The following is a 15,418-nucleotide window of genomic DNA, read 5'->3' as shown; positions in this document are numbered from 1 at the left end:
AGCCGAATGAATCCTTATGAAAATAAGATTCGGCCCAATCGGATCAGGCGTAATTGGTTTCAGATAGGAAACGTGATACATGTCACTATTATACCAAACGGAGAATGAGACGCCAATGTTTATACAGGAGTTAACAGCCGTGAGTGTAACTGATAGACGAAAGAAACATATGTCAGCTCTCCCAGCCCTACACCGTGCTGTCTGTGTTTAGACTTACTGTAATATAGATATATTAGGGAATAAAACACAAAGCACCATTGTATGAATATTCCCAATGCTTCAAAGCATGAAATATGTTAGCAACTAGCCAAAGCTTAAGACGTTAATACAAACACAGGCTGCGTCCGAAACCGTCTACTTCCAGGCAAAAAGCAGTTCAAAAAATTTGTTGTGTTTGATTCAACTGGTTGAAAAAGTATAATTTAAATGCTTTGAATAAAAGTGTGTATTTGTATTAATAACTGCTAAATTAACTTGTAGATTTTTGTATTACATTGCCACGTGTCATTAACTTCCTGTGGAAGTGTTGTGCAGCACATGGCTGTGTTTATTAGGAAATCTCTGGGTCGAGGAGGACATGGCAACCCTCAGACTATGGAAAACAAGCACGACAAGACATAGATAGAGAGATAGACAGAGAGAGCACAACCCTTATCAAGCCGACAGGAGTCGGCTGCCACCAAAAACAAAGGACAAACAGTTTAAGCTGAACAAACAAACAGAGCTGATTGGCCGGTGGTCTGCGAGTCCTGTGCAAAGATAGGGCCCCACTTTCCACTGCAAAATATTGACACCATATCTGTTATGTAAGTGTGTTTAGGACACAGAGGTCTGATGAGGGTCCAAGCCACTCATGAATAGAAAGCGTCGCTTCAGGCACAAATTTCATAAACAAGACGTGCGTTGAGGACATAACGGCCTGGCGGTTTTGCCGCGCCGATGTCAGTATGAATGACAGCTGAATGACGTTAAAGGTCCGTTTGAACACAACGGCAGCAGGTCAGTGTGTGAAAAGTGGCCCAACCTCTGTTGTGAGAAGGTTGAGTGACACAAGAGCAGAACAGCCGCCTTTTATCAAAGGTCATCCATAGCTGTGATACGTGTTTGCGCACCAGTCGCCAGTGAATCGGGCTTATCAGAGAAGCAGGGTGGCCTTGTTGCGGCACACAAAACCGAGGTAGCTTTTGCTTTACTGAGCACTGAACGCTGAGGTCAAATCTGTATCTAGAAAGGCAAACGGTGATATTAGAATTAGTTTAAAACAGGAAAAATTGTAGTATAATAATAAAATGCATCAAATTAAAATGCCACTTATTTGCTATTTTTTACATACCGAACATTTTTGTAGCTCCAGATTTCACTTTGTTCCTGAGACGCACTGATTTTGTACAAAACTTATCGATTTGAAAATCGCTGTGTCCCTGATTGGCCAGCTAATCTGTACGTTGTGATTGGCCTGAATACCTCTGAAGTCAGCAGGAAATGTTACGCTCCTTACCATGTTTGAAAGATTCGGTCACAATACAATGCTAACAGGAGTTAACTTACAGGCTATGAGTCCAAAGGGGGAGGAATTATGTAATGTGGGTCTTGTCTCCATCATCAATCCCAGGAAGTAAACTGTTGCCTACAATCCGTGTGTTTGTTGTAGTCCAAGAAAAAAGATTTACGTTGGAGCTGATAACTCACGCCCTTGTTTACTTTGGGTTTGTACCTTTTGCATATCGTTAACATGTACTAATACACACTTACACGCCAAAGGAAATGTTAAATTGTGAATTAGACATTAGGTGCTCTTTAATTCAAGTGGTCCAGAGACAGTGGAAAAGGATTTTACATGATAAGTAAAGATAGAAATTGTTTCATTGTGCATTGCTCACTTTATATATAAATATGTGTAAATGTAGTGAAATATCAAGAGAGATCAAAAAAAATATAGCATAAGAAGAATAGTTTACATATGAAATGCGTTGTTGACTGTCTATAGAGCAGGTGTGCATGTCACCAATAAAATGACGTGGAGTTACAAGGTTTGTGAAAGAGGAGGCACAACATGTCCGGTATGAGCCATGTGTTTTCAACAGTGGACAAATAAAACATGAGAAGGAGAGAGACTCAGTTATTGTGGAGTCAGACACACAGTGTTTTCCCTCAACCAAACACGATATTCCTTAGACAAGAGAAAAGGATGTGGGAATAATGAGCGTTTTCATGTATGACTCAATAAATCAGGGTTGTGCGGAGCTCACGGGTCGGTCCGTGGAGACGTTTCTCAGCTGCAGGGCCGAACGCGAGCTAACCAGCAGAACAATGGGCTTCTGTGAGCTACGCTCTCTCTCTCTTTTCTTTCGCTACGCCTTTCATTCTTTTTCCACCTTTTCCCTCTCAATCTTTCGTACGCCCTCCGTGCCCCTCGCTCTGCTCTTGTTTATTGATTTTCTAGATTAAGAATCCCATTGAGAGGGATTGTAACACACAACCATAAAATTATTTTGGGGTGTGCTTATTTGCCTTTCCCTTGCATCTATTTGGCCTGTGTCTGTAGACAATTATGCCTCCCCAGCCCAGTCTCAGGTGCTAATAATGAAGGACAAATAGAATCGTATGTGTAAACTTCCCCTTCTGATGAAAATTTATATTAACTTTCTGCCACTGTAAACATGAAGCCATCGCTCAGCCCTCCCTTGTGAATTCCAGATGAATTCGCTCATTTCTAGCCGGGCATTTACGGAGAGGGGTGGCGGGGACAGAAAGATCTACTTCGTTGTGTAACCTCACACTTATTTTTTCAAGAGCAAAGAGACAAAACAAGAATCTGTTGGGGTGCGTGTGTATGCGCAGACAACACTGATGTGTGCGTTTTTGTCTGTACTGTACGTGTGTGTGTGGATAGAAATGCAAGTTCTCACTTTGGGAAACGGTGCCAGAAATAACAGGCCAAACAGAGTCGGCTTCCATCGGTCACTGCAACCACAAACATTCATGCACTTTCAGCCTCCTGCAGACGTTGTTATGGATGGTTCTTGCAAATCCGCACCGCAGTTTTGCACTGGGGCACGTATAATAGTTTACAGTACTGCCAGCAACCTGTGGAGGGAATAACACTGACTGTAGAGGCCCTGTACTCAAAACAACATCTGTATCCCATAGAAATGAGAAAGACGTGTGTTCAAACAATCTTAAACTGCTGCTGCTTATCAGTGGTGCTAAAGAAAGCATTGCTATTACTATTGCTTAACAGTGAAACTTAATTGTAATATACTTCAACTTTTACAAAACAATTTAGCGGCATGCTAACAATAACTTGCAGCAACCTACACGACCAAGTAAACTTAACATTCATCTCATTCATTTTAAAGATGCTTCAATGTTATAAAGACGCATCACAGATCTATCCTCTCTCTCTCTCTTGTTTGTACACATCTCACTTCGATCTACCCTCACCGACCAGCTTTAGTTAAGCTCTCGCTTTCAACTGCTGTACATCATCTAGGTTTAGATAAGGCGACTCCACTTGCTTTTTATCTGCCTCCACACCGAGATGTGGCCAAGAGCCGGCGGAAAGGAAAGAAAACCGTTATTCACCTACAACGTCAACACGTGCTAGTGTGTGCAGGTCGATGAATGGATGAAGGGAGAACTGTTAAAAAAGGGGGATTGGAGAATGCCCACTTCCTAGCGTGCGCCAGATCTGCACCGCTTCCTTTTTTCAAGTGATTATGATCCATGGCTTTTTCACAGTTCCACGCCAGCGAGCGCCACGCGGTCGGACGAATGCCTCTTTATTAATGTTGCATTGAAGGGCGAGAGAAAGCGAGCTGTGCTTCATTTACGTAGCGAAGGAGGAAAAGAGCGGAACAGAGAAAGCAAAAGCTTTTGGCGGTGCGAATGAACTCGTTCTTTTGGAGGTGTTTGCTGTCAAGTACTCAGTAAGCAAAGTCGCGAGCTAAAAGCCAAGAATAGAAGAAGAGAGGAATGGCCATCTTTTAGCCATGTCCACAAAAAGCATTTGTGCACACTTTCAACAGCACCACGCTCGAATGCGACTGGGCGGTAAACAAACTGTAAGGATCTCGTGCAGGTGGTTGAACATTAACGTTATGCAGGTGTGCTTATGGTGTCTATTAGCTCATTTTTAAAGGTCCTTTTGGAGCTTTATATCAATAGGATGGTAGAAAATGGACGGAAAATAGTGATAAACGGACTAATGGTTTTGAGAAATGTCAAAAGGCCTTAGTTTCACATCACATCTGTTAACCACGAAGTCATGGTTTGGAAAGGTATGATTTTGTAGTTTAGTAGTTCCTATTAAGACGAGAATGTATATAAATATTTAACCCTGGAGCACCCAAGAATATTTTGGATAGCAGCAATTAACATTGGCCAAATTTGACCCAGTGGGTTCTCCAGGGTTAAAAAATAATAATATAAATATTAAACATTTTTTATTTTTTATTTGCATTACAGAGCAAACACTGCAAAAAATGGCTTTCTAACATAATATTTTTCTCTTTTTTTCAGTATGTAAACATTTTTAAATCAAGATGTATTTTCTTGAGGAGCAAAATGACCTAAGAAAACAAGTCTAGATTTTAATACAATCTGCCAATGTGGTTAGAAAACAATTCTTGAATTTTTCTTGAAATAAGTGTTATAAAAAAAGTAAACTTATTTAAAGATTTTTTATCTTACACAATTAGCAGATTTTTTTTGCTTGTTTTAATCACAAAGTCACTTAAATAATTTTTTTTGTCTAAAACTAGACTTATTTTCTAAGGTCATTTTGCTTATTAGGAAAATGCATCTTGATTTAAGAATTTTTTGATATTTGTACTAAAAACAAAACAAAAATGCTAAGTAAGAAAGTCATTACCATCATTAGATTTGTTGTTCATGTATAATTATTTCTTTTTATTAGAATACCTCCACAAAATACATGAAAATGTATATGCAGTATTAAAAAAATACAATTATAAGCTAACGTATCAAGTATTTAGTGTAATCTCTTATACTGGAACCTGCAGGATGTCTTTAACCTAAATGAAAGAAATCCTAATGTCTAAACTCTCAAAAGAATTCAAATTGTGCCACAAAGTAAGGTCAAACAAAATTTTGACTTTTACTTTAAAAACTTTTCACATGTTCTGTACATATGTCCTGCATTTTCTGTTTGTATCTTAATAAAGAGAGTGAAACAATTAATATGGATGGTCAACTTTGCTAAAACAAAGCTGGTGGAGGCCTAAGACTGTATATTGGCAATAAACAAATATATAAGAACAACTGAAATCTACAAATCAAAGTGTTTATTTAGATCAGTCTCTAGTTAAATGTGTGTGCTTGCCACATAGCCGGCAGACAAAGTCAATAGTATAGGTCTGAATGTATGTGTGTGGCACAAGCTGAGCTCTTATTCAGTTACCCACAATGTCGATTGATCCCCAAGTGACCATTGAGGTATATCTAACACCTCTGATTATGGTGCAGTTAACCTCGGTCGGCCAGTTGTGGTACAATATGCGGTTTCTGCCCGCATAGCTCGACCAAAGGAAAGTATGCTGAGCTCTACGGGGGGTGGAAGCCCAAATCGGCTCCAATAAGAAAAAGCGACTACAAGTGCCAGAGCCACTCCATGTAAAGACAAACTATTGTTTTCAGTCTTTTCACTGTGCCCGGTTGATGGATCTCCCCAGCTCATCTCAATGAGCATCGGGCCGCTCCTCAGATCAGCGGAGTTAATAGCATTACATCTAGCTGGTGGAGGGCCAATGCATCTCAGTCAATCCTCTCCCTTGATGGAGCACTGGGGCCCCGGGCCCTCCCGGCTGTGTGTGCCAGCGATCTGCGGCGTTTGTCTTGTGAATATTCCAATTACAGCGCGTGCCTGACCTTTTGAGAGAGCGGGGCTGGGGTAGAGTTATCTTCCCTCCCGACATGCGGCGGCTATCAGTCAAGGTTTTAGCATGAGAGAGAGAGAGACAGTGAAAGAGAGACAGATACGCTCCATAAGGGTTTCAGACTGATTACAAAGAGCTATGGATTGTTACGGAGAAAGAGAGACGTGAGACACGCATACTGGGAGACACAGAGCGATTAAGATGCATTCAACGCGGGCCATGCCCAAGCGCGTATAATCGCAGAGATAAACATATGTGTTCACTCAAACACGTCCACTCCGTGTATTGGTATCCCATGTATCACCGCTGTAATCAGGCGAACTGACTGTGTGACTACTCTCAGTTCTGTAAACAAACCCTGCAACGGGCCCGTGCGCCTTTACGGGACGAACAAAGCGTGAACAAAGTCATACTTCTGGAGCTCTATACCTCACCAGGCCGCAAACAGCTAATCTACATCTTTCATTGAATCAAGAATGGAAATTCTGAAGAAATGCTTCTTTTTCAATTTCATGCTAGGGAGCCTAACTTGCTGGATGTAATTTCTCCTAACAAGAAAATTCATCACAATGTCGTTCACTTAATCTGACCATGAGCAAACCCCCACTTTCCTCTCCATCTCAATGCTTTTTTCTTCCTATGCTTTGATCAACGTCCCTAAAGCATCAGCATTTCCTATATAACCTTTCTGACAATCACATTGGTTTAAAACCAAACCAAAGACTGAAAACATTTTTATTTATTGGGGCTACATGAATACAATAACAAAAACAACCACTGTTATTTTTCCTTCGATAAACCAATTATGTAAAGAGTATGCAATGCATCACATTAATATAATATATAGTTTTTGTACAAGAAATGTGGTAAAAAAATGTTTGAAAAGAAAGACGCGACCCGAGACAAACCCGAAAAAATGAGACCCTGACCCAGTGGCAATTTTTTATCGTGACTGGACCCAATGTAGCAAGCTCTCTTGGCAAACAAAGTAGGGGTTGGAAAAGGACTTGATGCACACACGCAAGTTAGTTCAGGTTAAATCACCCGAGACCCGATGCCGCTAATATAATACCCGACACGTGTCCCAAGCCGAACTTGCGCGGGCCTTGGGTCGGACCTCTGGTTTTCGGATCTAAGTGAAGACCTCTAATCTTTCCAAAAGTTTATAATCGCACAGTGCTTAACTACGCTCCCTAACCGTGGTGAAATGGCTGTTACGCATGGCCTCCCTCTTACGGCTCCTGCTCTAATCTTCACAGATTTCGCAAAGACAACTGCAGCCAAACGGTGTGGAAACGCGGCGTCTCCACACAGCTGAGGAAATACCTAGCGGGCTAATTCATGCATCAAATAACTTCTGGTAAATACCTCAAGCAATAACAATCGCATTTCAATTGAAATGGAGTTGCATTGGAGGATTTAAGCGTGAAAGCAATATCAGCTTAGCGTCAAATCAACCATGGAACCACGCACACAACATTAATTCATGTTTTGCATACGAAGACAGCGTTTCTTATCGCCATGTTCACTCACACGCAGTATGTGTTAAGAGAGTGGTATACAAGGCATGTTTTCTCTCAGCTGTTCTCTGGCTACTGATGAAGACTTTAGGCCAAAATGACAGCGACGGAGAAAGGGGATATAACATTCATCCTACATCCGAGCCCCCAGAAATATCACCCACAGAGACTGAAAGCAGAGGCTAAGTGACACGTGCGTGTGTTTGAAAAGCCTCTTGTGTATTTGCGAGCTGAGGACGGGCTTATTTACAGCATTTGTTGAAAAGCCCCGAAGAGCCGCGAGCTGAGGGTCTCTTACATATGTATTCAGTGTCTGGGGGCAGTGAGCTATGAGCAGGCCAGACGTATACTCGTATGATCTCTCTCTTTCGCTCTCTCTCCCCCTGCATTATAAAATTCAAATATTCAAGTGGGAAAGCAACACCTGACTACACTGTGCATAGTAAACAGTGAGAGAGAGAGAGAGATCAGCTCTGGCAATCGTAGACCTCAAACTCCTTAACCAGATTTACATCATTTTAATATTTGTCCTAGAAAACCTTTACATACAAACATCCCCAGGCAGGCGTTTCACGGGTTGATTTGTTACTATTCATGGATAAACCGGAGAGAAACTGTAATACTAGACATGCTTGTTAAATTCACAAGGCTCCAAAGCTGCCTTCTAGTAAATCCTGCCTCTTGGTTGTCAGCTTAAGATCCTGGGCATCTGCATATATGAGCTTTTTAAGCTCTGTTAAATGGTTTGTGGTGTCACAGGCTGTCAGAGACCGAAAGTATGAAGTTCAGAACGCTCCGCTTTCAGCCATCGTGTTTTACAGCTTAGTCCTGTTTTCTGAATCACCTGCTTTAACCGAAACGTTTCATTCGGTATTCGATATGGGGTTTGGGCGATGGACTACGTTACCCATAAACACCTGCAGTATAGTTGGATGGTGTAATCCAGAGTATATATCTGCAATGGATTCCACCTTAAAAGACGTTTATAGATTTCAGCGCCATTCATTTTGTCTAAAAGGGCAGTTAGGAAACAACAAAACTGCAGGAAATGAGAGGAGTGAAGCGGTCATTGATTTTTACCGAATGACTACTGAAGTTTTATTTACACAGAGAGGTTAAATGTAATTGCCAAACAAAAGCAGGTAGTCAGAGCTGTGGCGTGGAGGAGCCATGGTGACCCATTGTTTCTTATCCTCTTACACAAGAAAGTAGAGTCAAATAAATAACATAAATCATAAATAAAGGTGAATTTTATATATATACAAAATCTAAAGCTGAGGGTGAGTCCCCCAAAGGTACTAATCCACCCAGGCATAAAAAATGGAAACGAGTGTTTGTTTCCGACAGATTTCACTCTTGATTCTCTCTCTTTTTCTATCCACCCACCCTGTCTTGTCCCTCGCTCGATCTCTCTTTCAAAGCCATAGCTTGACATTTTGTCGGTCTCTGGAGAGGCCATCGGGAAATGGAGTTACTACACTGTAAATTTCATTCAGCTACATGGCATGAGGCCTAAACACAGATGACCACCGCCTGATCTGAGCTCAGTGTGGTCGCGAGGCGATAACAAAATAATGCTCACTGTTGTCTGGAGACTCAAGCCGAGAGTCCCGGTATCTTGCCATGTCATCACAAGACGCGTCCAAGCTACCCGATAGCAAAATGTTAACCGTAAAATATATTGGATAAAACCGCCCCGTGCTTTGCTTACGATAGAGTTAGTGTTTTTTTTCTCTCGACGATAGTGATTTTCCGAGAGCTTTATGCAATGTGGTGTAAAAGTGGGCGATGCACGGGTGTGTTATTTACACACTGTAGTGGAGGAGTGTCGGGCCGGTGTGATAAAGCTAATGAGGTTCTTTGTGCTTGAGTGTAAATGAGACAGTCACCTCGCTTTCCCTATCTGCGCGGTGGAGACTCCAGGGGTGATTACTGCTTTAAATTATGCTCAAGGGCAAAGCGCCATTTGCATCAGAGGGGCTTTTATTTGGCTGATGAGCGGCCACAGCCGTCATCACCCTGCTTGAAAATGTTGCGCTCGCAGCTCCCGGTGGACGGCGGCGAGGGGGGGAGACGGAAGCGAGACGCGTTGTTTGTGTGGAGTCTTCGCATTACTTTGTTACCTTCCTCTTCTGAATGACAGTCAATGGACCCTTAGAGACCCCCGTCCTCCCGCCCTCTCTTCTGAACGCACTGTGCTAACGTGTTTGTGGGGTGATGATAGAAGAAGACTCATTGAATATCAATTAACAGGCATAGTTTTTCTCTTCTATGCTTATGTTTATCGCACCTTTCTGGAGTTTTATTTTATATGTGCAAAAAATGGGTGAAAAGATAAGAATGAGTTTGATAAACATAAATGTCATGAATCATATTTAGATTATTCGTGCTCCTCGGGCATCCCCTTCTCCCCAAATGGCCCCTTTAGCTGAGATACTACCTCCAATTTCATTTGCTCATACACGCAGTAAAGAGGGGGGAAATATGGCTGACATTGCCTGTCAGGCTTCTCATCTTAAATTCTCCTCAAGCTAAAATGTCGGGTTAATTGCTGTCATTTTTACACCGGGCCAGTGACTTACACAAGGCTTCCTGTAACAATCGCTGCAGGGACACATAAATGAACGGTGTCCTTTGCATTTGGACATGACATTCATAAATCCATATGCAAGTTTCGCAAATAAGCAGAGCCTGAACTGAGCCGATTTGGGAATAATATACAGCGAGATGTCGGAAAACGTTACTACAGCCAATAAAAACACGGAATGCTCTGACATGCCATGGATATTAAGAAGATAATCGGGTGGAGGAACGGTTCACACAACATTTTAACAGTGTATCTTGGGTGAAAGTCAAAGTGACCACTGCTGTTCCTGGTCTCCATTTATTTTCATAATATAAAAAATGTGCTTTGAAGAAAAAACATAACTAAAAAGTCACATGGCTTTGCAATATTAAAAACTGGATATTAAAAAAATAAAATAAATTTTGACATAATTAATAAATCAAATTTTGTGTGAACTGTCACGTTAAATTTAGTGAGGAACTGAAATTGTTGGATGGTGCACTATAAAAGTTGCTGTAATAAATCAAACAGAACAGCTGAGCTTTCGCTCTAACGCACTCCAGAACCAAAGACTTCCTTTTCAGACAGGAAGTCCAAGAGCAGAGCTCGATTATAAACCAACTACACAATAAATCCTTCAAAAACACCACATTATTAAATCATCTACAGTCAGCCTACATCACATTATCTAAAGATCAATGCAAGTCTCCTTGTATAGAGACACCATAATAAATATAACAACATTAAAAGCTAATTTAACAATGGCCTAAAATCAATAAAGTTGTTGAATGGCAGTTTTCTCTTTTCCTATCAGAAACATCCAGAAATAACAGTGCTTTCCTATGCTATGTGTACATTAGATATTCATTGCTGTTACTTCCAGTATACTATTAAGAAATAAGTCAAAACAGCCCCCTAAATTGTTCTGCTTAAAAGATCGATTTCATGATTTAGAAAATCAGGAAGGCCAGATTGTCACACTTATGACTTGTCATTGTACTTTTGGCACCGGGGCATTTTGAAATATAATTGCATTTTGAACTATTTAATCATCTTAAACACATCTAACACACAGTGCAATTCGATTCAGCCGGCCATTATATGGATGTGCAGGATTTGTGTGAGTGTAGCGTGTGAAAGAGAATCGTACAGAAAGTGTGTGAAGTTTACAGCACCTGGACTCTTTAAAAAGCCTCTAGAGTCCTGTTAGCTGGTCCACTCATTTCAATGTGTCTGTCTGTCTCTCTCTTCTCCATCTCTATGGCACTTATCTCTAACACTCCTCTGCTTACACGGCTTTTCTTTTCACTGAAAGTACTGACTATCTACTGTAACACGAAATCTATCATGCACTTGTACAGGAATGATAATAAGAGATAAATAAATTATTAATAAATGCATATTTAAACAAACATATTTTTGAAAGGTATGTAAAAGTATGCAAATTGCAAAATAATAAATATTGAATAATAATAAAAATAAGAAACATTGATAAATTAAAAAAATCTATTTTGTATAATATATATAATTATTATTTTAAGATTTACCAAAAACTAAAGTGTAGTTGAGAGAAAAACATTCATCTTGCACTCGCACAAATAAAGTGTGCGCACATTAAAACACAAGTCAGTAATAAGAAAGCGGGGGGGTTGACCCCAATCAGACACGTGTGTGTGTGTGAGAGAGAGAGAAAGAGAGACGGGCACTGTGATGATGAATAGGGGGTGAGGCCGTGAGATGGGGGTGCTGTTGTAATCACCAGCTGGAGAGGATGACCGGGGGGGCATGGGTGTTCACAGGAGCCCACAAAAGAGCCACAGGACACAGTTCACCCTACTACACCAATCCACTCTAACCCATACACCCATGGGCTGCGTTCACCACAATATATACACACACAACGTATACACGCAAACACTCGATTTCTACATTTGTAAAGAAGACCAGACAACTGCAAAAGACAAAAAAGTGGGCAAAATATTACAATAAAATACAATTTACAATTGAAACTAAATGCGTATACAAAATATTTTGCCATTACAATTTGTAAATTTTAGTAGTTTAAATTTGAAAACAGGATTGTGTGAACATTCACATGGCAAGTGTTCAGACTAAAGTTTAACCTAAAATAAGACAAATACTTGAATGTCCAATAATAATAAAAATCACAGGCATGTACAAAAGCGCAATGACAAACTCATAAGTGAACACACATTTCACATCGCCCGCAGACCGTCTCTGAGCTCGGCATGACCTCTGATACCGCTGTCAAACCCATCACTCACTGAATACAGGATTTCTGTTGTTCTCAAAGTCCCACTAAAACCAAACAACCACCTGAAAATGACACACCACCTATGTACACTTATCCAGTTTGTACTATATTTTTGTCAACAAAAAAAAATAAAAAAAAATAAAAACATATTGGTCACACATGACTGAGTCGAGCTGGTAGAAAGGTTTTTTGAGAAAAAGAGGATGCCCATACATGTCAAATGACGTCGCCCTCTAGTGGCTGCTAAAGATACAAACTTCACCATCTACTCGCACCCGAGGAAAGCTGGCTCTGTGTTTCACACCCCTGCACACAAACACCAACACATCTCCAAAAGATGTCAAACACTCCAAAACCATATAAGCCAGTCAATCTTTCAAGCAGATACAGCCAAAACAAAGCCCTAAATATGCACCACCACCAAATACACCAAATACACAACAAAAACATTAAAAAGTCCAGATCATGTCTAAATACACAACAGAGGGGTGTCAGTCATACATACAGCTGTCTAAGTGAATCTAAGCCCTGTGTGAAAGCCAGCGAACGAGAGAGAGAGAGAAAGAGAGAGAGAGAGCGAGAGAGAGAGAGAGAGAGAGAGAGAGAGAGAGAGCAAACGCGGCAGATGACAACGAGCGGGGGGGAGAGAGACGCAACTTACCTGCTGTTGTTGCAGATGCATCAGTTCGACTGCGCTTACTTCACTGCTTGTCTCCCCACTTGATCTTCCATCTCTAACGCCAGCATCTAATTGGCTGGTTAGGCAGCTCATTCCATTTTGACTCATTGAACTGTTGCTTATTGTCTCATTGGCCGACTCCTGCATCATGACTTAATACCTAGAAGTGATTAAGAGGCACTGTTAAGGCTCTTGTTACAAAACCCTTTTTTTGCCTCCTAAAAAAAGAGAGGGGGGTAAAAGAAAAAACGGTGCGAGGAAAAAAGCTTTCCATTATCAAGCCCTGCTCCCTTTGCAAATTAAAGCATTTAACAGGGGGGAGGGGGTCGATTTATGCATTCACTGTGTAAATGAACCAATACAAAGAGATGCACGTTCTTTATGCAATTTATTTTCTTGTTTTTCGTGCACTTTTTAAATTCGTATTTATTTTTTATTGTATTTCGAATAATACACATAATTAATTATTGTACAAATAATTTTGACTAATAATCTAGCTGGGTAAATAATCTTCAAAGGAACATGTATGCAGACCAAATTTTCCTTAGCCAACTCTGTTCATGTTCAAACGACCTAAAATATCCCTCATCTTGACAGCGTTTGAGCTTTGCGCTGCGTCTCGACCGAATGAAGTTGCTTAATGACGCACAGCTAATCATGCAAAATTAAAATTTGGTACAGGAGGTGAAGAGAGAGGGGAGGAATTACAAATCACATGCTTCTTTTCAGTGATGAACGATATAATGGTCTTTCCTTTTAACCGCAGCTAAATAAAATTTGCCTGCTAGCAAAATGGGAAAAAGCTTATGTCACACATACAGTAGACTAGTCTCTCTCCCTCTCTCTCTCTAGCTCTCTTCTTTTATTTTAATCACATTTCAAATATTCATTATTTTCCTCCATTTAGTGCTGTCCGCAGAGCTCGATTAAAATTCAAACACCAAATTTAAACAGAACAAAAAAAACTGTACACGTCAATTTTTACTCTTGCAAATAAATGAAAGATATTAAATTAATTTTCCTGGCATCTGTTAGATATGAAAATGGGGAAGAGAAGTGGATGCAAAAAATCTTTCACGAATATCACTAATGATTGTGCTAAAAACAGCATAAATTATGCATATTACCTCTTCTCTAGTAATAAATGTTTTATCATTTTCCCTGCATAAATGCTCTGTATGTTCACAGGAGCCCTGCCAAGATCTGTAGAGACCCTCGCAATAAATAAAAGAATCGGTTCGACCCAACAAACGCAATTCAAGGTGTGTTCTGCATAGCTAATATACCCACAAGAGTCTCCTTAACACACACACACACACCTCCTCATCATTCTGTCATTCACATATGCATTGACCACACCACCCTTTACATTACACATTTTGTTCCTCATAGGAAATTACAACTGACTGTTTCATATATTACCACATTAAAATATAAACAATATTAATTACATTAATGGCGACTTTGTCCGATATAATATCCCTAATCTCACAGATTCATTTTTAAGTAATACTTTCATTTATTTCTGTGACAGTTTGGCCATCCTTCTTTGCGCAGATTAAACGCATCAATTTTGTCACCTGCTATGCACGGACAATTAGCAGCCATCATTGAATGAGAGCGTACAGTAACTGGACGGCCGCTTATCAAACCCTCGACACGACAAAGTGTGCTTAAAATCTGTCCCTGCTTTTTAGATCTGTAAATTAAATTTTCTCATTTACAAAATACAGAGCTGTACCATCACCTAACCATATGCAATAAACAACTCTGAAACAAATAATCCTGACCACAAAAGTGCAAAGAAGATTAAAACACCAAAAGGGAGAGAGGTTTTAACGGGGCGAGGGCTGACGAATCTCTCCAGAAGAAACACAAAGCTGCCATAGAGATTAGGCGACTAATAAGTATTCAAATTAGGCATAAATTTTACATGCCCCATGTTTAAAATATTCAGAGAAGGGCCGCTTGATTGCCTTTACTCAAATTTTATGAACAACGTAATGGAGTGTTTTAATGCTAAAGAAGAATATAACTCGAGTAGATATAGTGATGCACTCGTTTAGATTATTACTCCTTCCTCCAAGCATTTACTTGTATGATTGTTGCAATCTCTCTGTGCATGGTAAAAATCCAAATACTACAATTCAGTTTCTTCGTGCACGTTTTGAAGAAATATTAGGTGAAAAAAAATGACAATGGATTTTTTTCACCCAATTTGAATTTGGTTTTGGGTTTAATGACGCGGAATACTGATGCTGTCATTATAGAAACACACATTATTAACACTGTATCCTTTAAATCCACATGATCCACAACTGGCGTGTAGGTGTCTAACCGAACGTAATACTCATGCAGATGTATGCAAAGCATATTCAGGAAGATCAGGTGGTGATTTAACCCAATGACAGCGGTGAGATAAATTAATTAGCCATCTGAAGGTAGCGTCCAAATCTGCCAATTACAATGTCAATTAGAAAC

The 15,418-nt window shown here is 40.2% G+C and overlaps 1 protein-coding gene across 6 annotated transcripts in view; it reads right to left on the bottom strand.

Annotated features, from left to right (window-relative positions):
- Positions 1 to 15,418, bottom strand: part of foxp2 (forkhead box P2) — a 107,445-nt gene that overhangs the window by 45,138 nt on the left and 46,889 nt on the right. For 3 of the 6 annotated variants that reach the window (XM_073816165.1, XM_065264147.2, XM_073816169.1), the window contains one exon: positions 12,920 to 13,097. The exons of the other annotated variants lie outside the window; for them this stretch is intronic. In XM_073816165.1, coding sequence (XP_073672266.1) covers positions 12,920 to 13,087 — 168 coding nt within the window. In that variant the 5' untranslated portion in view covers positions 13,088 to 13,097. The remainder of the gene's footprint in view (positions 1 to 12,919; positions 13,098 to 15,418) is intronic. 6 annotated transcript variants of the gene reach the window in all.

Source organism: Paramisgurnus dabryanus, chromosome 1, assembly GCF_030506205.2.
Source record: "Paramisgurnus dabryanus chromosome 1, PD_genome_1.1, whole genome shotgun sequence".
Classification (NCBI taxonomy): domain Eukaryota; kingdom Metazoa; phylum Chordata; class Actinopteri; order Cypriniformes; family Cobitidae; genus Paramisgurnus; species Paramisgurnus dabryanus.
This window is presented reverse-complemented; position numbering and strand designations above follow the sequence as displayed.